Source organism: Triturus cristatus, chromosome 4_2 (genome assembly GCF_964204655.1).
Source record: "Triturus cristatus chromosome 4_2, aTriCri1.1, whole genome shotgun sequence".
NCBI classification, from domain to species: domain Eukaryota; kingdom Metazoa; phylum Chordata; class Amphibia; order Caudata; family Salamandridae; genus Triturus; species Triturus cristatus.
The window spans coordinates 239,636,331-239,661,516 of NC_140586.1; the positions used below are offsets into that span (position 1 = coordinate 239,636,331).

The 25,186-nt window shown below is 50.4% G+C and overlaps 1 protein-coding gene across 2 annotated transcripts in view; it reads left to right on the plus strand.

The window, feature by feature from the left end:
• Positions 1-25,186, plus strand: part of TRIOBP (TRIO and F-actin binding protein) — a 422,974-nt gene that overhangs the window by 335,700 nt on the left and 62,088 nt on the right. For both annotated transcript variants that reach the window (XM_085601384.1, XM_085601383.1), the window contains 7 exons: positions 1,726-1,835; positions 2,331-2,862; positions 4,115-4,246; positions 16,698-16,845; positions 17,883-18,003; positions 18,552-18,711; positions 18,846-18,953. In XM_085601384.1, coding sequence (XP_085457510.1) covers positions 1,726-1,835; positions 2,331-2,862; positions 4,115-4,246; positions 16,698-16,845; positions 17,883-18,003; positions 18,552-18,711; positions 18,846-18,953 — 1,311 coding nt within the window. The remainder of the gene's footprint in view (positions 1-1,725; positions 1,836-2,330; positions 2,863-4,114; positions 4,247-16,697; positions 16,846-17,882; positions 18,004-18,551; positions 18,712-18,845; positions 18,954-25,186) is intronic.

Genomic DNA, 25,186 nt, shown 5'->3' on the forward strand with positions numbered 1-25,186 from the left:
TCTCTCTCTCTCTGACTGACTCTCTCTCTCTCTCTCTCTGACTGACTCTCTCTCTCTCTCTCTCTCTCTCTGACTGACTCTCTCTCTCTCTCTCTCTCTGACTGACTCTCTCTCTCTCTCTCTCTCTGACTGACTCTCTCTCTCTCTCTCTCTGACTGACTCTCTCTCTCTCTGACTGACTCTCTCTCTCTCTCTCTCTCTGACTGACTCTCTCTCTCTCTCTCTCTCTCTCTCTCTCTCTCTCTCTCTCTCTCTGACTGACTGTCTCTCTCTCTCTCTCTCTCTCTCTGACTGACTGACTGACTGTCTCTCTCTCTCTCTCTCTCTCTGACTGACTCTCTCTCTCTCTCTGACTCACTCTCTGACTGACTCACTCACTCACTCACTCACTCACTGGCTAACTAACTGACTAACTCTCTCACTGACTGACTAACTCTCTCACTGACTGACTAACTCTCTCACTGACTGACTAACTCTCTCACTGACTGACTAACTCTCTCACTGACTGACTGACTCTCTCTGACTGACTGACTGACTCACTGACTGACTCACTCACTGACTGTTATACAGGTACTGTTTACCAACCGTCACCCTCCTGTTATTTATGCCCCCCCATAACAAAAGAAAAACATAACAAGCAACCATTGGGACAGGCAGATAGAAGTTGCCAGCATTGAAAGGACAAAAAAAACCTCAAGACATTATTTATTGTTAATACTTTTTTAATATGGTCGTTCAGTTGTACATAATGCTTTCTTGGTCATATATACGGTAACAAAAATGCTTCTGACACTTCATTATAACTTTTCAGCATGCTGCAGACTTCTATACAGCACAGCTTAAAGACATAGGCGAAGTCAATATCTCTGGCTAAACGCTTATAAGGTCTCAAAGGCGAGACCTATTGGCTATGCCAGTGCTTGTTGATTTTGCTATTGGATGGCATGGACGCACAAATTTGATTATAAGAAAGGCTATTAACTAAGAGTTGTAGTCCTAATGAAGACAACCTAATCCTATTTACAACTTCTATAGATTGCATAATTGTGCCATAAAGAGCTATATCAAAATTACTAGAAATTATCATCAAGGATTTGAAATGTTTGTTGGTATAAAATTCTGCTGTGTTGTAATAATGCAAAAAGAAAATATGCTGGACGGAATGCTGAGCAAATGAAACCTTGATCCCCAGTCACAGATCGGCTTAAATCCATTGTGTTTTGCCATCAGGAGCAGGGTCTAGACTGACTTGCATGGCTGATGAGGGGTGACACCCCGAAATCTGACCCAGGATGCTTGTTGCAGTTCCAGGGAGGACCTAGCCTGGCATTTCGGGCTGGGTTGTTCCTATGGGAACCAGAGTGAAGACTGATTTGCATAAGGCTGGGTCCAAACTAGAATGGCATGGTTAGCAAAGAAACAATGGATTAAAAACAGATCTGTGATTAAGGGTGAATGTTTGATTTGTTCAGCGTTCTGTCCATCATTTGTTCTTTTTGGGTTGTAATAATAATCACTATAAAAGGATTAGTTTGAGGGGTGTATACTGTGAGACAGGCCCACTGGTGATAGGCTCTCACCCTGGTTCCATTTTGACCCCCTAACCCCTGATTTGTAACTTTCTCATTTCCAATATTGTCCAACCCTGTGTGCCTTTTGTCCCCGGCCTATCTCCTCTTATGCTGTGAAGTCGCTGCTCACTCCTGCTTTTCATGGTCCCTACAGACAAAGGAGGGGGTGTTCACCCTCTCTGCTATGACCTCTGGCATCCGAAGGAACTGGATTGAAGCCCTGAGGAAGAATGTGCGGCCCAGCAGTGTGCCTGATGTCACAAAGTAAGTTACTCACACTCAACGTATACCCCATATGGCAATTCCTCTCAGATTCCAATACTTTCTACCTCATACTCAGTACCCTGACTTCACACACACCACAACCGATCCAACCACAGTGCCCCATCAGCAGAATATAGGCCCAACATTTTCTCCTTCACTTTTTTCCTTGTCATTCTTATATTTCTCTGGCTCTCCGTTATTCTTTCTTTTTCTATAGTTGCCAAGTGGCCTATATCATGTGACCACTTCTGCTAGTTCTGGCACTTAAGCCATTTTTATGTTTTGTTCTGCAACCTATAATATTGGTTTTTACACTAGAATTTGGTGGTAAACTTTCTAGTATGCAAATGGCTCTTCACTAAAAAAACATTACTGGCTGAAGGAAGTGTACATGATATAGGTATTTTGTCAGCAGTGTCTTACCCCATCTCTCCTTTAAGTTTCTCTATCTTGCACTTGCCCACCTTCTCATCCTCTGCTCATTCGCTCCTGTAGGCTCTCTGACATGAACAAGGAGAATTCATTCCATGGCTATACCTCTCAGAAGGCCCAGCTGCGACCAGCAGAAGAGCAACAACAACGCCATGCTTCTGTAACGGAGCTACGAAGTGGCAGCATCAGGAGAACAGACCCTTCCTACCACCGTCAGGCCTCTTTTGAGTACGTAGAGCTCTCGCCGGTGACCCAGGAAGCACCGCCACGACTACGGGCTGGCCCACGGCCTCTGGAGAACTCCGAATTGGAGCGTGAGCAGGCCCAGCGCTCTGAAGAGAGACGACGGTGGTTTGAGGCCTCAGCTGTTGGGATGCGGCCAGAGGAGGCTGTTGTGGAGGCCTTTAGGAAAGGTGTGGATCGAGGGCTATCCAGCCCTGCCCTCACTGAAGAGCAGAAAAGTCGCTTGTCTGAGGAAATTGAGATGAAGTGGGCAGAGCTAGAGCGGCTACCACTGAGGGAGACTAAGCAGATCCCGCTTGGACGCTTCAGAATGGGATCCACCGGAGAATCTGGGGATCAGCTGGAGAAGGAGGTAAGAAGCTATACACTCCTTTTAACCGTGCACCAACGCTGCTTTTAATACATGCATATGAGCCACCTTCTTGGTCTGTGTACATCTTACTTATGCACTAGCTCACCAACTTTATTACTGTGCAGCCTTTTAAGGAGTAGACCTCTGCAAGTTCTAGGCTTCTTCGGAACCCAGGCTAAAATTTCTCTAAACCTTATGTTTAAGCAATTACTTTAAGCAGTACTTGCCTTGTGTATTTCTCTCTTAAATCAACTTTTTAAAAGAAAGCAATAGAAATAAACACTGTTAGAACAGTCTTGGCACAGTAAAAGTGAACACTGTGAGAAGACCCCTAAGTATACACAAGATATCTGGCATTGGTAGCTAAGGTGGAAATAAAATGTTTCTAAAGTAGTGCCTAGGATTCACCTCGGTCTTCTGACTATTTTCTAATCCTCTGTAGGTTGGGGAGGGTGAGATAATCAGAAGGACAAATTTGCTGGTGCTAGACAAAGTGGTCAAATGTTTATTCTTTAAATAGGCTGCACATGAATTTGACTACTGCCGTGCAGATCAGTGGATTCCTCCACCCATGAGAGTTTGAGGAGGGTTTTCTGATGCAATGGCTTTTTCTTATCTTTTCGTCTGAGACTTTTAAGCTTAATGTTTACTTCTTGTGACTTGTTGTTGAGCTCTTGATAGACGTAGAGTGTAGTGAAATTTTAGAAGTGGAATATAGGCATTTTGGGGAGAAGAAGCACATGCTCTGGAGGGGCTGGGATTTGTTGCTTCATTCGAACTGGCATATTCTTCTGAATATGGGAGATAAAAAGCTTGTCTAGTTGGAGATAGGGGGGGGGGGGGGGGGATAAAGTATACCGTCTGCTGCGGCCAAACTGTGAAACTTTTGTTGCTTTTTTTTTTTTTTTTTTTTGGTGTGTCACAAATTTGGTACATGACCAGTTCATTGGAGTATGGAAACCTAATAGTGATTTGTTTTCCTCAGAGAGGCCAGATAGGTATGCAGGCTGTTTCCAAACTCCAGAACTGCAAGAAGGGGCAGTTTATCTCCCCCAGGTTCTTTCATTGAAAGTAATTTTCACATTTCTTGTCAGCCTGACAGGTGCACCAAAACCCCAGGAATCCCCTCTTGCACTCACCAACTTTTTAAGACAGTTACTCGCACCGTGGCTTCATGTACAGCAGCAGTGCCAAGTACTCCCACGTGCTTTGAAACACTGAACTCTGTGATTGCTATTCCTCTCTCTGGCAGATTCAGAGCTTACGGGCTCAGCTAGACCGATCCCGGCGAGAGGTGGAGTCCTACCGTGCCAGCAACGAGCGGCTCACCAGTCAGGGCAAGTCCCAGTCTGCTGGGAATGTGCCCCGGGGCTTCATTTCACAGGTAACTGTGCATGAAACTTTGAAAGGAGAGCTTCATTTTTTTATCAATCTGTACCCCTGTCCAAGACACCACACCCACAAAAGATGATTTTGTCTAATATGCTGTATTGAGTGGGTGTACTCCCACTATCGGAGGCTGTAGTTCTATTCTGTGTTCTTAGTCTGTAGCCGGTGAAATGATCTAGTGTTTTCCCCATCTAGAGCAGGGGTGTAGTTGAAAGGGGTCTGGGCGGATGATACGGGGGGGGGGGGGAGGTTTTAAGTAGAGCATGTATCTGAAAGAAACACGTTAGATTCCTCACCTTAGAATATCCCCAGGCGTCAGGTTGGATCCGGAAAGACTTTTCGTCAGCAATACGCCATGCGCGTCGCTAGGCGTCATCTGCGGCTCCGCGTCCGGCGTCGTGCGCCGGAATGACGTCGTCGGAGTACTTGGACGCCGCCCTCGCGCGCTGACGTCAGTTCTTCTTTTTTCCGCGCCAGACAGCGCCGATCCGGGAAGAGCTTACCCCTTAGTCAATTTTTGACTAAAACTTTTTGACTCTTTTTGGTCTTTTGTCGACTCGACTCTGGTGCCGGTAGGATGCCTGGATTTAAGGCCTGTGACGCCTGTCATTGCCTGATGTCGGTGACGGATCGCCGGTGCCTTTACTGCCTGGGGGCCGACCACGACGCGGAGTCGTGACCCGATTGTCAGGCCTTGACCTCGAAGGCTTGGCGGGAGCGGTCCCGTAAGCTTCTCGAGCTTCGGCACTCGGCTCCGCGCCGCTCACGGTCCCGGTCCAGGGGGAGGTCCAAGGACCGGTCGCGGAGCCGCAGTCACAATCATCGCTCGTCGGGCTCGAAGTCTTCGGGTAAGTCGAAGCGATCAAAGAAGTCCAAGAGGCGACACCGCTCTTCGGACTCCCCTCGCCGGTCGCGCGACTCTGCCGAGGGTCAGGGTGGTCCCACCCCCGCGGCTCCGCAGGAGCCGCGTCCGTCTCCATACCCGCCGGTCCCTGGGACTGACGCGACTCCGGCGGAGGTCAGTGCCTTCCTCTCGGCCATGAGGGGCCTGGCTCCGCCGTCGACGCCTGCCGGTGCGCCTTCGGGCCCCTCGACCTTGCGTGCCGGTAGCTCTGGCCCCGGCGCGGTCGACGACTTCGGTCCCGACACCGCAGGTCCCCGAGGGATCCAGGCCTGGATCTCTGTCGGTGCCGGTCGACCTCACGACGCCTCCGGCGCCGACACCGGTTCCACCTCCGGCGCCGTCTCCGGACGACGCCGTTCCCCGGTTTAGCCCCTGTCCGGACCCGACACCGGCACGGCGCCGCACCGCACCCGACGCCAATGGATGACCGTTTCATCTACCGTCCGGCTCCGATCGTTCCTCCTGTTTATCAGGAATCGGATGACTGGGGCGACTGGGAGGGGTCTGAGGACCCTATGGCCCTCCAGGGTCAACTTTCCCAGGACTGGGCAGACTAACTGGGGGATGCCAGTGGTCTGGACACTTCGCCGGACGCTGGTTTCATCTCTCCTCCGACTGTGGCTTCGGAGGAAGGTGCAGCTTTTTCAGTGGTGCTGCGCAAGGCGGCCAAAGCCCTGGGGCTCGAGTTGCCTGCTGTGGCCGTGAGGACTAATATCCTCACAGAGGTGCTTCAACCGTCCGCAAGCTCCACAGAGCCTCTGCTGCAGTTCAATGAGGCCCTCGTCGACGTTCTGCAGGGCACTTGGTCCAAGCCCTCCACAGTTCCTCCTGTGGATCGGAACGTGGCCCGGCGCCACCGCCCTGCTCCGGGCGACCCCAGTTTCCTCTCCCAACACCCCACCCCCGAGAGCCTGGTTATCCAGGCCTCCACTTCCCAATCCTCCTTCCCGTCCGCTCTTCCGGATCGGGAATCCAAGAGGCTGGAACAGTTCGGGAAGAAACTGTTCTCTTCCCTGAGTTTGGGCCTGCGGTCTTTGAACACCGCTTGCCTCTTGGACCGTTTCTCCCACTCTCTGTGGGATGCGGTGGAGGACGTGCTGCCACTGTGTCCGGAGGAGGCCCGGACACGTCTCTCCCAGGCACGTGCTGACGGGCGAGATGCAGTGCGACATGCCATACGGTGTAGACTTGACACCACGGACTCGCTGGGTAGGGCGATTTCCACCAAGGTGGCGCTCTGGCGCCACGCCTGGCTGAGGTCCACGTCTTTTTCGGGGGATGTCCAGAGTACCCTCATGGATATGCCCTTTGATGGCGCTCGCCTTTTTGGTGAGAAGGCGGATAGTGCGCTGGCTCGTTTTAAGAACTCTCGGGCTACGGCCACGTCCTTGGGTCTCTCGGCCGCACACTTCCGCCTTTCGACCATTTCTTGGCCTAGGAAGGGGTGCCTCCTCACGTCCGCCTAGCCACCGTCCACAGAACCAACCTGCACTCGGTCGCAGACTTGGGTTCCGCCGTGGCGGTTCTAGAGGACAACGTGCCGGTCAGTCCACATCCACCCCGGCAGCATCCGCCTCAAAGCCTTCCTAGTCCGAGCTTTCAGGCCCATTCCACGCCAGTGGGCGGCAGAGTTCGCCATCACCTGCTCCACTGGCGCTCCATCACTTCGGACAGGTGGGTGCTGCAAATCGTCCGAAGGGGCTACTCCCTCCCCTTCGAGACGACCCCTCCAGCCTTGCCACTGCAGTGCCACCGTATATCGGAGGATCACTTGAATCTTCTGCTGGAGGAAGTTACGGCCCTCTTGGCCAAAGAGGCCGTCGAGCGCGTTCCTGGTCCAGAAGTAGGCCGTGGTTGCTATTCCCACTACTTTCTGGTTCCCAAGAAGGGCAAAGGGGGCCTACGCCCTATCTTGGACCTCAGGAGCGTCAACACCTTCCTCCGGAAGGAACGGTTCAAGATGCTAACTTTAGCTCAGGTTCTGGCTGCCCTCGACCCTGGAGACTGGATGGTAGAGTTGGACTTGCAGGACGCCTATTTTCACATCCCTGTCCTGCCGGCCCACCGGCGTTAACTGCGGTTCACGGTGGGTCAGGAGCACTTTCAGTTCACCGTGCTCCCCTTCGGCCTCACCAGTGCCCCTCGGGTGTTCACGAAAGTGATGGCGGTGGTCGCAGCTCATCTGCGCAGATCGGGGGTCCAGTCTTCCCCTAGCTCGACGACTGGCTGTTGAAGGCGGGCTCGCCCCAGCAAGTCGTCTCTCACCTCCATACTACGGCCGACCTCCTGCATTTGCTGGGGTTCTCCATCAACGTGCCGAAGTCGCACCTGAGTCCCTCGATTCGGCGCAGTTCCGGGCTTATCCTCCGGAACAGCGGGTCCGGGATATTCAGGCTCTGATTCCCATCTTTCGGCCTCTTTCCTGGGTTTCGGTCAGGTTGGTGCTGCGGCATCTGGGGCTGATGGCCTCCTGCATCCTGTTAGTGCATTACGCCAGGTGGCGAATGCGTGCTCTACAGTGGGACCTGAAGTTTCAGTGGGCCCAGCATCGAGGCAACCTGTCCGACCATGTCTTGATCTCGAAGGGCACTGCCAAACAGTTGCAGTGGTGGCTCACGGACCGCGATTGGGTCAGCGGCAGATGCCTCTCCCCACCCCAACCGGAGCACATAGTAGTGACGGACGCGTCCCTCCTGGGATGGGAGGCCACATGGGAGAGGCGGAGATCAGAGGACTCTGGTCTCCGGCGGAGGCTCCACTCCATATCAACCTTTTGGAGCTCAGAGCGATCCGGCTTGCACTGAAAGCCTTCCTTCCCTCTGTCCGGTGAAGTGTCGTGCAGGTTTTCACGGACAACACCACCACCATGTGGTATTGCAACAAACAGGGAGGGGTGGGGTCGTGGACCCTTTGTCAGGAGGCTCTGCGCCTGGTGGTTCAACATCTGGCGGGCTCTCTGAACGCCAGAGCAGACCAACTCAGCCGCCGGTGCATGATGGATCACGAATGGCGTCTGAACTCAGACGTGGCGCAAGGTCTCTTTCTGCAGTGGGGAGAGCCTTGGTTGGATCTATTCGCCACCGAAGAGAACGCGCAATGTCAGCAGTTCTGCGCGTTGGAATTTCCAAGGCAGCACTCGCTCGGAGACGCTTTTCATCACGAGTGGAGTTGCGGTCTGTTGTACGCCTTTCCGCCTATACCACTTCTGCCCAGAGTGCTGAAGAAGATCAGGCGCGACTGGGCCCAAGTTATCTTAGTGGCTCCGGATTGGGCACGAAGGTTCTGGTATCCCGAGCTACTCAGTATGTCAATCGATCCCCCGATACGACTGCCTCTTCAGGAGGACCTTCTGTTGCAGCAGCAGGGGACGGTCTTCCACCCGAACCTGTCCAGCCTCCACCTCCATGCGTGGAGATTGAGCGGCGGCAGTTGATGCCATTTGACTTGCCTCCTGAAGTCTGTGATGTCATTCTGGCAGCCAGGCGTCCCTCCACAAAGACGGTATACACCTGCCGGTGGAACAAATTTGTGGCATGGTGCACAGCAATGGCTGTGGATCCCCTTTCCGCCCCTCTTTCTGAGGTTCTACTCTTTCTTCTTTCTTTGGCCCAGCAGGGCTCTGCTCTGGGCACCTTGAAAGGTTATCTTGCTGCAATCTCTGCCTTCTTACGGCTTCCTGATCAGCCTTCTCTTTTCAAGTCCCCTGTTGTTTCCCGTTTTCTCAAAGGCATTACTCACATGTTCCCTCCTGTCCCCTTCGTAATGCCTCAGTGGGACTTGAATCTTCTCCTGACTTTTCTGATGTGCTCTCCTTTTGAGCCTCTTCACAATTGTCCCATTCGTCTTCTGACCCTGAAAACTGCTTTCCTGGTAGCTATCACCTCGGCTAGAAGGGTGAGTGAGCTCGAGGCTCTGTCATCTAAGCCTCCCTTTCTTTCTGTCCATCCGGACAAGGTTGTCCTCCGGCCTCGTCCTTCTTTTCTACCGAATGGTGACCCCCTTTCACCTCGGGCAATCTGTCACGTTGCCCACCTTCTTTCCGCATCCTTCAAAAGAGGAAGAGAGGCTCCACCGTCTGGACCCAAAACGGGCGCTGTCCTTTTATTTGGACCGCACCTAACAGTTCCAGGTGGACGACAAACTTTTTGTTTGATACGTAGGAGTTAAGAAGGGGAAAGTGGTACACAAACGGACCATCTCACGGTGGGTCGTGTTGTGTATTAAACTTTGTTACTCCTTGGCAAAAAAGGACCCTCCTGTTGGGTTGAGGGCCCATTCCACCCGGGCCACAGCGGCTTCTACTGCCCTGGGCCGGGGGAGTTCCCTTGCGGGACATCTGTCAGGCGGCGACGTGGGCTTCATTGCACACGTCTGCCAAGCACTATTGCCTGGACAGTCAAGTCCGGAGAGACTGCTTCTTTTGCCGTTCTGTTCTCCAGGACTTTCTGGTGTGATCTTGGTTCGCAGACCCACCACCGCGGTTGCTATTGCTGGGGTATTCTAAGGTGAGGAATCTAACTAACGTGTTTCTTTCAGATGAACAAGTTACTTACCTTCGGTAACCATGTATCTGTAAGAAACATTAGTTAGTTAGATTCCTCACCGACCCACCCATCCTCCCCGTTCTGCGAACTGACATCTAGGGTTAAGGTTATCCTTTTCAGGGCCCTTGATTTTTTTGGCACCAGTGTCGGTCTGTTGCATGGCTCTGCGTTCCTGGCGCGGAAAGCTATGTACAAGAACTGACGTCCGCGTGCGAAGTCGGCGTCCAAGTACTCCGACGTCATTCCGGCGCATGACGATGCCGACAACGGACGCGGCGCCGCAGACGACGCCTAGCGACGCGCAAGGTGTATTGCTGACAAAAAAATCTTTCCGGATCCAGCCTGACGCCTGGGGATATTCTAAGGTGAGGAATCTAACTAACTAATGTTTCTTACAGATACATCGTTACCGAAGGGAAGTAATGAATATGCTGCTTACCAGTATGCATCTGTTCTTGGCATGTAGGGCTGCTGACATTCATATCTGTGCATAGATCGCCGCCTAGTGTTGGGTCCGGATGTTTGCACGTTGTTGTCCTAGAAGAGTCTTCGAAGTATCCTGAGATAGGTGACTCCTCCCCTGGACCACAGTGCGCATGGGCATCCTCTCCATCCTCAGATTGTTTTTCGCCATTGTGGCAGTGATGGAGTAGATACAGAAAGTGATGACCATGCTATACAGTAATTCTGAGAGCTGCAGCTGCTACAGGCGCCGGGGAGGAGGGTGGGCGATATGAATGTCAGCAGCCCTACATGCCAAGAACAGATGCATACTGGTAAGCCGCATATTCAGTTCGAGGCATGTGGGCTGCTGAATTCATATCTGTGCATAGAATACATAGCAGTACCTCCTATTAGCGGCGGCCACCAGTGCCAGCTGCAGCGGTCTGAAAAAGAGTTTTGAGAACAGCCTGTCCTACAGCTGCCTGCTGTTTTGAGTGTACATCTACACAATAGTGTTTGGTAAATGTATGTATAGTGGACCATGTGGCTGCTCTACATATATCCTGTAAAGGAATGTTTCCCAGGAAAGCCATGGATGCCCCTAACTTACGTGTTGAGTGGGCTCGTGGGGGAATCGTTAATGTGCGTTTAGCCTTTTGATAGCAGATTTGAATACATTTAACGATCCATCTGGCTATACCTGCTTTGGAGATGGCGTTGCCTTTGTGTTGTGGAGAAAAGGCAACGAAAAGTTGTTTTGTCTTCCTAAAGTCTTTAGTTCTGTCTATATAGTACATGAGGGCTCTTTTGACATCTAGTGTATGGAGCATTCTTTCAGCGACATTTTGTGGATTCTGAAAGAAAACAGGCTGTTCAATAGTTTGATTCATGTGGAACTGCGATATTACTTTAGGCATGAATTTGGGGTTGGTGCGTAGTACGACCCTGTTTGCGTGAACCTGTATGAATGGCTCTTGAATGGTTAGTGCCTGGAGTTCACTAACTCTTCTTAACGAAGTGATTGCCACTAGGAAAGCTACTTTCCAGGTGAGGAATTGAATCTCACATGAGTGGAGAGGTTCGAAGGGTGGACCCATCAGTCGGGTGAGGACCAAGTTGAGGTTCCACACCGGTGCTGGTGGGTGTCTTGGGGGAATCACTCGTTTAAGTCCCTCCAAGAAAGCTTTGATGGCAGGCACTCGGAATAAAGAGAGGTGCTGCCTGTTTTGGAGATAGGCTGCTATTGCGGTCAAATGGATACATATTGAGGTATATGCCAGATTGCATCGGTATAGGTGTAAGAGGTAACAGATTAGGTTTTGAATGGATGCGTCTAGCGGGTTAATGTCATTGTTGTTGCAATAAATGACAAACCTTTTCCATTTAGCTGCATAGCAAGCTCTGGTAGTGGGTCTCCTGGCCTCCTTAATGATTTCCATACAGTCAGGTGGCAGGTTTAGGTAGCCAAACTCTAAGACTTCAGGAGCCAGATTGCTAGGTTCAGCTGTTGCGGATCTGGGTGCTGAATTTCGCCATGGTTCTGCGTTAAGAGTGCGGGTTTGATCCGCAGCCGTTGATGCGGCACCACGGAAAGTTCTAGAAAGGTGGTGTACCATGGCTGGCGCGCCCATGTGGGAGCAACTAGGATGAGTGTCAGTGAGTGCTGTCGCAGTTTGCGTGCCACCAGCGGTATTAATGGCGCTGGGGGAAAAGCGTACGCAAATCTGCCGGACCAGTTCATCCATATCGCATTGCCCTGCGACTGTGGATGTGGGAACCTGGCGGCAAAGCTTTGGCATTTTGCGTTTTTGTTTGTGGCGAATAGGTCTATCTCTGGATGACCCCACTGTTGGAAGTACGGTTGGAGTACTGACGGGTGTAGCTCCCACTCGTGCATCTGGTGGCTGTGTCTGCTGAGCAGATCCGCCATCTGGTTGTCCTTGCCGGGGAGGTGTTCCGCCATGAGGAATATGTTCCTCTGAATGGCCCACTTCCACATGCTCTGAGCCAGATGAGACAACTGTGGAGAGTGTGTTCCTCCCTGCTTCTGTATGTAGTACATGGCAGTCATGTTGTCCGTCCGGATCAACACGACTTTGTTGCACAAGTGTACCTTGAATGCTTTCATTGCCAGGAAGATTGCCATCAGTTCTAGAAGGTTGATGTGCATCTTCCTTTGTTGTATTGTCCATAGTCCCTGCACTGTGTAATTGAGTACATGAGCTCCCCATCCCTGGAGAGACGCGTCCGCCGTCAGTATTATTTGTGGAACAGGCTCTTGGAACGGTCGGCCCTTGCAAAGGTTTTGTGGATTCCACCAATGCAGAGAGTTGTATGCCCGACCGCTCACCAACACTAGGTCTTTTAATTGCCCGTGAGCCTGATTCCATTGACGTGCCAAGCACTCCTGAAGCAGGCGCATATGTAGTCTCGCGTGCGGGACTATGAAAATGCAGGAGGCCATCATGCCTATCAACTGCATGAACACTCACGCAGGAAGGGAGTGTTGAGGTTTGAACTTTGAGATCAGCATTTGCATGCTGTTGATCCTCACTAAATTTGGCTGAGCTGTGGCTGCCAGAGTGTCTATGGTCGCACCTAGGTACTGTTGTACGTGTGCGGGTTGGAGATGTGATTTTGGGTAATTTAGTGAGAATCCCAGACTGTGAAGGAGGTGAATGGTGAGGGACATGTGGCTGGCACATTGTTGGGCTGACTTTGCCTGAACAAGCCAGCCGTCCAGGTAAGGGTAGACGTGAATGTGTTGTCTCCGTAGATGTGCAGCCACTGTAGCTAGGCACTTGGTGAAAACTCTGGGTGCTGTTGTCACACCGAAGGGGAGGACTTTGAATTGGTAGTGCTGCCCCTGAATAGTGAACCTGAGATATTTTCTGTGTGACGGGTGTATGGGTATGTGGAAGTACGCATCTTTGAGGTCTAGTGTGGCTAGGAAGTCTCCCTGTCTGAGCAGCGGGAGAACCTGCTGTAGGGTGAGCATATGGAAATGCTCTGAGAGAATGTAGTGGTTGAGGGGTCTCAGGTCTAGTATAGGTCTGAGTGACCCGTCCTTCTTCGGTATTAAAAAGTACAGAGTACACCCCTGTTCCTTGCTGGTGGACGGGCACGACCTCTATTGCACCTTTTTGCAGCATACTTAGCACTTCCTGCTGCAATAATGCTAAGTGCTCTGAGGACATAGGACGGTGCTTTGGCGGTATTGTGGGTGGAGTGGAGGTTAATTCGAGACAGTAACCGTGTTGGATAACATCCCTGACCCACCTGTCCGTGGTGATGGTATTCCACGTGGACAGGAACCGCTGGAGTCTCCCCCCGACAGGTGTTATGTGGTCGGGGGGAAGGGAGAGGGCGTCACTGTTTGTTCTTGGGTGAGGACCTGGTGTTGCCGTAACCGCGTCCTCTGCCCTTGGTGCTGGAGCCACAATATCCACCTCTGGTGTTTTTATCGTAGGTACTCTGTGTGCCCCCTTTATTGTATGTTTGCTGTGACCCCTGTCCTCTAGCCGCTCCCCTATTTCCGGGGCGACGAAAGGAGCCACTACGAAATGTCTGCGTTTGCAGAGCCCCCATTGACTTTGCAGTGTCTGTGTCCTTTTTGATCTTTTCTAGGGTGGTGTCAACTTCTGGTCCGAATAAGTAGTCGGGGTTGACAGGCTGATTGAGGATGTTATTTTGAACCTCAGGTTTGAATCCGGAGATTCTTAACGAAGCGTGTCGTCGTAGCATGACGCTGGTGTTTATTGCCCTTGCAGCTGTGTCGGCGGCATCCAGTGCACACTTAATGGATGCGTTTGTGAAAAGTTGTCCCTCTCTGATGAGGAGCTCCGCTGCCTCTTTGTACTCGTCTGGTAGATGTTGGAGTAGGGACTCCAACGTGTCATAGTGTGAGCGATCGTAGAGAGCCAGGAGCGCCTGTGTATTGGCAATGCGCCAGATGTTTGCTGCCTGGGCTGCAATCCTTTTGCCGGAGGTCTCCAGCACCTTGGACTCCTTGTCTGGTGGAGGAGCATCACCAGTTGTCTGCGAGTGCGCTTGTTGGCGAGCGTTAGCAACCACGATGGAGTCCAGAGGTAACTGGCCTCTAATGTACATAGGGTCCCCGGACGCAGGCTTGTATTTTTTCTCGATCCTGGGGTTTATCACCCGTGCCCTGGTTGTTTCCTTGAAAATGTCCTTTGCTGGCTTGAGGACACCTTTTAACATGGGCAGAGTCTTTACAGTCCTCTCTGAGGAGGCGAAAGTGTCCACTAAGAAATCGTCCTCAATTGTGTCCGAGTGGAGTTGCACTCCATGATTGGCTGCGGCACGTTCAATGAGGGCATTGAAGGCAGCAGTGTCCTCTGTGGGAGATGTTTTGGCGCCATAAAGCTGCGTGTCCTGGGTATCTGTAGCGGCACCTGGGTCTGCAGGGTCATCCCAAGTTTGATCTGGGTCCTGCTGCTCCTCAGGATCTATATCCCTGGGGTAGGTGGTGTCATCACCCATGTAATCCTCCATTGCGTCCGTGTCGGAGGGCGTCGGAGAAAAGGACTGGGGATCTGGATAGGAGGTGTGGAGGCGTTCATATAGAACTGGTTCCGATTCTGCTGGCAGTTTTTGCTTTAGAGGGATTCTGTAAGAGTCCAAAGCCTGGTCGGAAGTGACCTTCCGCTTTCGGAGCATGAGCCTGCCGGTGTCGGCGTCGATGAATTGGGACGGTGAAGGCCCAGTAGGAGAGTGTCCAGTAGATGGGGACCTTGTCTGGGTGACACGTGTTCGGATCTGGAATAGTTTTGGCGCTGTGGCCGGCGGCAAACCAAAAGTGATGTTGGTTGGTGCCGAAGGTGCCTTTGGAACCTTTTTCGGCTCGGAGCCTGACGTGGACTGGAGGGCTGCCTGTTCTCTGATACGTTGCAAGGACGCTGCAACTTGTCGCACCGAGAACGCCGAAGGTTCTTTGGCGCCGAGTGGTTCTGTAGAGGTAGGTGTGGACTTCTTCGGAGCCACAGGGTCGTCGAGGAGAGGTAGTAGCGGTCGACGGCGTCGATGACTGGACCATAGTCGCTGCCTTCGAAGTGGATTCCGATGGAGCGGCCATTTTAACCTTGGTGGTCGGGGCCGATTGCTTCGGTGCCGGGGGCCGAGGCGCTTTGGTGGTACCGATGGCCTTCCTTTTTGGATCGGTGCCGACATCCGCTATAGCGAGTTCGGCGCCGAAATCCCTTTAGGTGCGTTCGGAGCCGATGGTTTTGGCTGGCGTTGAAGGAGTGGAGGCCTTCGAGCCGACCAGTGCCAGTTTCACTTTCGGTTTCTGTTGAACCGGTGCGACGATTGGTTTCGGTTTCGTTGAAGGGAAACCAGTCTTTTTCAGTAATAATGGCTCTCGCTGGATGTTCAAGGCCGGGCCAGAGGGCGGGGCCGAAGAACTGCGGGATTGATCTCGGGTAAGGCCCGAAGGCGATCCCTCGACCGGAGCCGTAGACTGACGCACTTTATTAGCCTCCGTTTGGACGGGTAAGCCCTGCTCTTCACCAGAGCTATCTTCTTCGTCCCCGAAGGCCTCATCGTAGTCCCCTACCTCATCGTCTGCTTCTTCCCTGTGAAAAAGCTCTTCATCTGCGTCTTCCGATCGGGAATCGTGTTCGGAAGCGGGGCTGGAGTTTATGTTTTCCACGCTTTCAACATCTTCGTCCTCGGTGCTGAAGATGTTGGTCGGGGCCGGTGCCGATTGCTGCGCTTCTAATCTCGCTGCTCGTCGATTCCGGAGAGTCTTCTTGGATCTGAATCGGGCACAGGCCATACATGTCGATTCGTCGTGGTCCGGAGAGAGGCATTTGTTGCACACTGGGTGGACGTCGATATGTGGATATTTTGCGTGGCAAACAGGACACCGTTTGAATGGGGTCCTCGATTCCATCGTCAATGTAAGGTCGATGGTCGGATTAAACGGATCCGAAAAAAGTTGATAAAGTTGCTAAACTAGCAAGTAAGCTGTCGATACCGATCGGGAACAGTACCGACGAAAACTAAAGGCCTTTTGGCCTGAAACTAAATTTTCCTAACTTGAGTCAAGATAAGCACATCCGAACCCAATGGCGGAAAAAAACAATCTGAGGATGGAGAGGATGCCCATGCGCACTGTGGTCCAGGGGAGGAGGCACCTATCTCAGGATACTTCGAAGACTCTTCCAGGACAACAACGTGCAAACATCCGGACCCAACACTAGGCGGCGATCTATGCACAGATATGAATTCAGCAGCCCACATGCCTCGAACCTTGTTCTTCAGTCCACATCCTGGGAGATACCAGGAGGTGGTTTGTGGAGAGTTAACCCTGTTCAATGTCGGTGTGAGTTGGGAATGATATCCTATCCATAGTGAGGGGAATTCTAGTGCTGTTGTGGTGTATTGCCAGTCTATACTGGATAGTAATGGTCACTTTTTTGGTGGGGGCGGACAGACCTTTTAGAGAGTATTAGACTTTGGAATTAAATGCCCCCTTCCCCTGCACTTCTTTATTTACCTCATCAAAGTTGGCTTCTCAATCTGTTTCTCAGGAGTCATGCGAGCGTAGCCTTGCAGAGATGGAGAACTCGCACCGTCAGGCGATGGAGGAGCTGCAGCGACACCACCAGAGGGAGCTGGAGCGTCTGCAGCGCGAGAAAGACCAGGAGCTGGCCGAGGAGACTGCCATGACGGCCGCAGGTGAAGTTCTGCTCCATTGCCTACCGGAGTCTTTCAAAACCACACTTGTTGTCACCTAGGGCATTGGAGTTCACTGGGGAACAGAAGGATGTACGTAGATCAGCCCATAACCCACACTTGGCAGGCTAGTCCTTTTCTTATCAACCATAAGGCCCTCCTTATCGAAGTTGGTCAAAACACAAATACCTGTTGACATTTAACATAACATCCAAGTTGAGAATCTTCCTCATCATTTGTGTGTGACTTTATCCTCTACTTCATTAAGCTGATAATATTTTGAAAAATAACAAGGTGTGAGGGCCTTAAAACTTGGTTTGAGTAAGAGCATTCTGCTAAAGCTCTTTTTTGGTTTGAAATTATGTCGGACTTTGGCTTTTTAGTCTACATGCGAACCATCTTCAGGAACTTGTGCTGGCAGAATTTAAAACTTCCACATCCCCCAAGTAAATACCTCTGGCCATAGGAATCTAAATATTTCTATCCAGCTCGACAAAACAAGTACCATTCACATGGTAAGATTTATCTTGGAAATGGGGAATGCAGACAATGATATACACATGAGTGATACACACTAGAAGATATTGCTAGTTCCTCTACACCAAGGCCTCAAAGTCGTGCCTTGCAGGAGGGCATGTAGCATAAGTTAGGATATTTCAAGGTTTCTAGTTGATGGTGGATTTCAGCAAACATTCCAGCTCTGACTCCATCTTGTTGGAGGTGTTCTTTCAGAACTTTGTCATGAGCACAAGGGTATGTATTGACTTCGGGGGGAGGAGAGAGCTGCTTTCTTGTAACAAGTATCTTAAATACTTGTTCCCCCCCTTAGTTCTTCCCTTTATGGTCTCTCAGGACTAGCAGGCCTTAAACCAAGTTATGTTGCTATAGCGTCTAGTATCCTTATTCTGATTCTCTCACCCGCCCCTAGATCGTCACTTTCTAGCAACGTGTACCTTTTTGTTTATTGATGCACAGTCCCTGCGCTCCTTGTTGCGATTCCCTGAGCTTTGCCTTTGACCCCTGTCCCTTTTCTGTTTCAGCTATTGAATCCATGCGGAAAGCACACCAGGAGGATCTGCAGAGGGAGCTCTCTAGAGTGCGCACCTTTCAGTCTGGCGGTACTGGTCCTGCGGGCCAAGATTCCCTGCGCAGACAGTACCAGTACGTGGCACCGCACTTGTTCCTTCATATAGTCTCACTGCTCTTGTTTCCCGTCCCACCCCTTTTGCTTTATTCTCGCCCCTCTATGGCGGATTTGCACTACTCATTTTGAGCAGCGATGGAAGTATATGCGGGGGTGGCATACCAAGGAGAGGGGTGGACATTTCAAGAGGGGTAGCAAGGAACACCAAGGGAGCAGGTTACAGAAATGCAGAAGGTCTTGAACATTGAGTTTGAGGGACGCACTTATGAAACGGGTGCAATTAAATGTTATAAAAGTATTGTGTGTAAATTTAAGAATTAGAGCCCACCTACTCTAGTTGGATAAACGTTTCTTGGAGGAATGTGCATGTGTAGTGTACTACCCATATAAACATGTTGTTCACATACATGTGAAATAGGTTTTCAATCAAACTTTTACAGTGCTAGAACTGTTCTGTGTTTTTTCTGTTAATTAAATATTGCATTATTTGAATGCCTGTCTTAAATTGTGCGCAGGGAGTAGGGCAGAGGACATTTTAAGTATCTCTAACTTGTGCCTCTTGCAGGTCTGAGGTGGAGTCGCTGCGGCGGGAATTACAGGTTCTTTCTGAGCGCTACTCACAGAAGTGCTTGGAAATTGGCTCACTTACGCAGAGTGTGGAGGACAGGGAGCGGGCCCTACTGCGATGCCAGGAGGAGGGCAGGGAATTAGTGAGGCAGAACCAGGTACGAAGGTGCTAATCCCAAGCCTATTGTGGCGTGAACTTGTGGCCCCAAAGGCTGGGTCTCGATCCCAGCTCTGTTCAGGATTCGATTTTCTTTGAGATTATTTAATGTTCCTATTCTTTACTGGTTTACAGGAGCTGAATGCCCGTTTGTCGGAGGAAATCGGTAAGCTGCGGTCCTTCATGTCCACACACGCTGAAGGTGGAATCCAGAATAGTGAAAGGAACTCCTGTGAACTGGAGGTGAGCCCTCGACAGGCATGTCAGGAGGTAGGGTGGGACACTCTTCTCATTGCCACCCTTTCACATGCACTTGTCTTCCTCTACTAACAGCCAGTTTTCTTTCCATCAATACCCCATGTCCATTTCTCCCCATCTTCAGATTGTACGCGTTTAATTCTTTGCTTTTTATTCAGTTTCTTTGCATTTTTTCCCCTACTTGTTTCGATTCATACCTCTGGTTTCTTGCTCCCTTCACATCTGCTTTCTTGTTTTTGCTTCTCTTGTTCATTTGTCATCTTCGTCACCTCATTCTCTGACCATTATTGCTTTCCTGGTTCTTTTCCAGCCTCTCATTTTCCTGGTGTCCTCTTCCCCCATCTTCATTTTGTTTCCACCTGCCCTTTGTGTCTTATAGTGCACATGTATTCAAGGCATGTGTGCTGTAGATACACATGCTTTGCATACTCCTGCCATCTATTGTTGGGTCTGGATGTTTGCAAGTTTCTCTTCAAAGAATTCTTTCGATTCACAAGGTAAGGTGACTCCTCCTCTCGGTGATAATGCGCATGGGCATCAACTCGATTGTTTGTTTTCTTTTCGCCATCTGGTTCGGACGTGTTTTGCGACGCTCCGGTTCGAGACCCTTCGGTACGCAATCCACTCAACCCTTGGTATTGTTTTAAACGCGTTTCCCATCCCTTGCGTATCGAAAATCAGAACTTAATCTGGTTGGAACACTCCAACCGCAGCCTTTGGGCCTAGCCCGTTCGAGTTATCTTCCACTCGACACCCAACTCCATCGAGTAATCCACTGATGGAACGGGCTCAGTTTTATTCTGCCCTCGGTGCTGCTCTCAATATACATGCATTGACCTTCACGAAGTCTGTAATCTGTGCCTCTCCCGGGAGCACAAAGAAGAGGATTGTGACGCCTGTCGGTCATTTTGATCCGAGAAGACCTTACGGGACCATCTGGCTTGACGTAGAGAGATGCAGAGTATTGAGGACACTCCTGATATCTTTGGAAAACACGATACCAAACCGGAAGACATGGAGGTGTCGGCAGCTGAAAAGGAAGATACGTTCTTTGTTCAAGATTCCGAAATAGAACTGGAGTCCTATGATGATCCACCTGGTCAAGGTGCCATGAGTTACCCAAACCCCCATTACACACACACACACACACACACACACACGTCTGCTTCCACCAAACAAAAGGCTTCCGGGTCACCACTGCCATCTGGCCAAAGTAGACATCGAGATTCTGCTCCGAATGCCCTGTTCTCTGGCTTGGCACCAAAAGCACAAGCAAAGCCTTCCGACTCGAGCCAAGATGGCACACCATCTGCTCTAAAACCTTCGGTTCTATAGGACAAGAAAGAGAAAGCTGGTTTGGCTCTGAAAATTTCGGCCCTGAAACACAAATCTACTTCTCCAACGCTTCCGGAGCAGATTCTTGAAACCATGTGTGAGAAAGTGCCATCTTTCTTCCATGGTATACACCCACTTTTTGCTGATGTACTTTGACTGAGTGTGCCCTGGGTTCCTGCCAATCAGGTGCCCAGGGCCTGTGTTCCTTTCCTAAAACTGTATTGAAGCCTAAACCCAATTGGCATCTCTGGCCACAGGTCAGCCCCTGGTAAATGGTACCATAGGTACCCAGGGCACTGTGACCAGAGAAGACCCCTAAGGGCTGTAGCACTTATGTGCCACCCTTAGAGGCCCTGTACCCTGACACAAACACACTGCCTCTGCAGGCCGAGTGTCTGGGTGCAGAACAAAACACCAAGACGACATGGCACACATCCCTGTGTGCCATGCCAACAAACCACTGCCCTGGCATACATCAGTCACCCCTCTAGCTGGGTGCCCTATACCAGTGGTGAGGGTACAGGTGCATGAGCCCTGTACCCCTACAGTACCCAGGTCCATTCCTGGGCCCTGTAAGTGCAGTGTTACCATTAAGAGTATATGGTGCTGGTAGGTCGACATTACAAACTCCTCAGCACCATGATGGCTGCACTGAAGACTGGGAAGTTTGGTATCAACCTTCTCAGCACATTAAACCCGCACTGATGCCAGTGTGGGATTTAATGTAAAGTGCACATCAGAGGGCATCTTAGAGGTGCCCCCTGAAACTAACCAACAACCAGCGTCCTGACTGAGAGGCTGCCTAGGCTGCCATCCAGCAGAAATGTTGCTGGACCCCTGGGTAGAGAGCCATCCGCTCTCGTGGGTCTGCAACAATGCACACCCTGGGCGAGGTGCTAGGTCTCCTCCTCCAGGATGGGCAGGGGAAGCTTCAAAGGCATGCCGCCTTTGTGAGCTTCTCCAGGCCACTTGCTGTACTCAGCAACTGGCCCCCACCGGTTCTGACCCCCACTCTGGCGGGAAGATCGGCACGAAAACCAAAGTGTGTCAGCCTCTGCCAACCCCACCCCTCAGGTGAGGAGTCGAGGTGAAGCACAACTCCGGGCTCTCGCCATCTTGAGGATGGGGAGACCTACCCAATCAGGACTAGGCTCCTGCCCCCCTCCCACTGGAGAGTGGCAGTCTAGGGGGTGTACCCACCCCAGGGAAGGGACCCATGGGTCCCTGACCTCTACCTACCTGTAACACCCTAAACTTAGTATTTAGGGGCACCCTGAACCCTCCTGCCTCAGATCCCGACTTTGAAACAAGAAGAAGAAGAAAGAAGACCTGCTGTGCAGCTGCTAACAAGAGGACGACACCAACTGACTTGGCCCCAGCCCTACAGGCCTGTCGACCCTCGAACCTGCTCCTGCTAAATCCCGGCGTCTCCAGTGGTCAGCAACCTCGAAAACCCCAGAGGACCTAACTGCCTTGCTCATCTAAAAGACTGGGACTCCCACGAGCAGTGGTTCTGCTCAAAGCAAGCAACAACCCCTTGTGCCAGCCAGGAACCACGAATCCAGCACACTCTGCACCCGCCGAGCCCGGCCTGTGCCTGAGTAAACAAAGACCACGAGGACATCCCCCTGGGGATGTGACCAAGAATCCAGCACCCAAGGCCCCTCCTCGACGCTCCTGAAGACGCCTGCAGCCTCACAACCAGGGACCCCTCCAACCGCGACCAGCAGAGGGTAAGATTTCCCGACGCGAAAAGACACCCCGGCCCCCTGTGCCCAGCTCCTGGGTGCCTACCTAACCTACAGCTTCCCAGCTTACCTCTCGAAGTGGTGGTCGCACCTGAAGAATCTCCGTCCCCGAGCTTGCAGCCTTTGTTCATCTTGCAGCTTCTCCATTGAAATACATTGAGCGCCCGACGGCTCAAAAGCACCCAGCTGGCCGAGTGCCCCTGGAAGTGCAAACATATATCCTACCTTACTTCCCCACTTGCCCTGTGTAAGTGACCAGGAGCCCAGCTCCCACAGCCGCGTGGCCTGCCTGCTAGCAGCCACCAACCAAAGGCCCCCTGCCCGCTATAGGCTAACATTGGGCCTAACTCTCTCTGCACCCGGCTGCCCCTGTTCCGCTGAAGGTGTTCCAACTGTACCTATCTGACCCTGGGAGACCCCGGAGTCTTATGCCCAGAACCTTAACTCTGCCAGCCGAGTACTTACCTGAAAGCCGATAACCTACATTTTCTCTATAGGGTAACATTGACTGGTTTCACTTGGAAATTCTTCTAAGTGTCGAGTTTTGAAACTTTGAAATATTAACTAAAAATCAGCCAATCAACAAAAACGAAATTACTCACCGGTTATCAGGAGAGATCCCAGTGCTGGATCTTGGTGCCCAGCACTGACCCTGAAAAGTAATTACAGCTGTACTTGCCGATAACTTGATTTTCCTCCATAGGATAACATTGCCTGATTTTTGCCAGAAATTCTTCTAAGGGTCGATTTTTGAAACCTAAAAATATTCTTTAAAAATCGCCTGTGTAACAAAAATGATTTCTTTCAACTGTTTACAGGAAATGCACCAGGGCTGAATCCAGGATCTAACCCTGAGAAAGAAAATCATACGCAAAGTAATTGAAATTGCATTTACTTAAAAATTCCCATTGAGCTCAATGTTCTAATTGTGTTTAACTTGTTGCCTATTGCAACAACTGTAACTATTGCATTTAAAAGTCTATTGCTTATTGAAAGTATTTAACTAAAGCATCTCATTCTGAGGAAGTATTTTGATAACTACTTGTGGTTCTAAAATAAAACTACTATGTATTTTTATATTCAAAACAATTGGCCTAGAGTTCAGTTCTTGAGTGTGTGAGAACATTTGCTGACTGAGTGTATACAGCAAATGCTTTACACTGTCCTCTGATACTGCCTTACTGCTCGACCAAGCTACCCCTTTAGAGAGTAAGGTTATATCTAACTTTAGCCTCTGCCAAACCTCTGGGAACTGTGGACTCTGTGCACACTGAACCTTACTTTGGTGCAGTATATACAGAGCCACTTTCTTACACCATGAAAGAGACTGGATGCAAAATAGAAAAAAATACATATTCATCCAGATACTGGGCACATCATAACAAAACTTGCTCTACAACCATCCTCCAAAACAAAGATTCCTCGGCTAGAGGATACTGGATATAAAATTCCTATTAAGAAGAAAAGACGTTGCTACCAGACCCTTCCACCCTATTTCCAATTCCCCTCCACCACCCTCTTCACCTGTGCCTTTAGTCCCTTATTCACCAGGAAACCCTTTAAACATCACACCTCCGGGTTCTCCTCACACATACCCGGATGCAGATGTAGGGGATGACACTTATGAAGCACCACCAGACCCTTTGCATTACTACAATGTAGACCCACCAGGTGACTCAGACCCTGATCTTGATCCTGAAAAACCTTCACCTCTTGATGACAACACCTCATATCGCGAGTTAATAACCAGGGCATCTGCATACCATGATGTCACCAAACATAGAGAAGACTTAGAGGAGAACGTTCTATTTGAAACGTTGGGGGTTACACACAAAACATCAGTCTCTCCCTATGATAAAAGGTATGGTGGAACATGCAGAGGATATTTTTAAGAACCCTGCACGCGTTTGCATTATAACACTTAGAGTTGACAAGTATAAACCCCCACCATCTGACCCAATTTTTATTAGGAGTCCGCTTACACCAGATTCCTTGGTGGTGTCTAATGCTCGTAAAAGAGCAAATTCACAAACATCAGCTGATGCAACACCTCCAGACAAGGTATCAAAATTTATAGATGCCTCGGGCAAAAGAGTGACTGCATCAGCCATCACTGGCATATAGTCAACACACCGGGTCTGATTGCTAGGTACGATAGTCCACTGGGATGAAATGTAAGAATTACTCCAATACCTCCCAAAGTAACGTGAGAAAAAAAGACAGGAATTTGTACAGGAGGGAAAATTAATCTAAAACTTCTCCATCCGGTGTGCACTAGATGCTGCTGATGCCACAGCCAGAGGAATTAACTCCAGCATCCTCTTCAGAAGATACGCAGCCAAGTGTACCACTGGTTTTAAACCCGAAGTCCAACAGACAATATTAAATGCTCCTTTTGACAAGGAACTTCTTTTTTGACCACAAGTAGATGAAACATTGGAAAAGATGAAAAAGGATACTAAAGTAGCTAAATCTGTGAGAGCACTTCAGACACCCTCTAATAGAGGTTTCTTTTGTCGCTCATTCTATCGGAGGGGATCAAAACCTACCTCCACAGATGCCTCTGCATCTTCATACAGGCCCCAAACTTTAAATCTTCCCCATCTAGAGGCTTTTACAAAGGAGGATGGGGGGGGGGGGGGGGGTGTAACAACTCCAAAGGTAGAGGCACACCAACCCGTATCTCCCCATCTCCCAACAAGCATTGACTTTAACAATTCCACCCGATCATCTTAAACCTGTCGGGCGCCTACAACAGTTTCTTTCCACTTGGCAATGAGTAACATCAGACAAGTGGGTGTTGGATATTATCCAACATGGTTATTGCCTGAAGCTCACCAGCAATCCTCCCAATATCCCACCTCGCACCCACAGCCTCTCTCTGGAGCACCAATAACTGTTCAAACAGGAAGGACAAGCGCTTTTAACAAAAGGAGCTATAGAACCAGTTCCAATACATCATCAAGGGTTGGGGGTTTACTCCCTTTACTTACTAATCCCCAAAAAGAGTTCTCTACAGCCAATTTTAGATCTCAGGCCTTTAAACCCATACATACTATCAGAGCACTTCCATACTGTCACACTTCAGTAAGTGCTTTTACTCTTAGAGCAAGGCAACTTTGTCAGCACTAGACT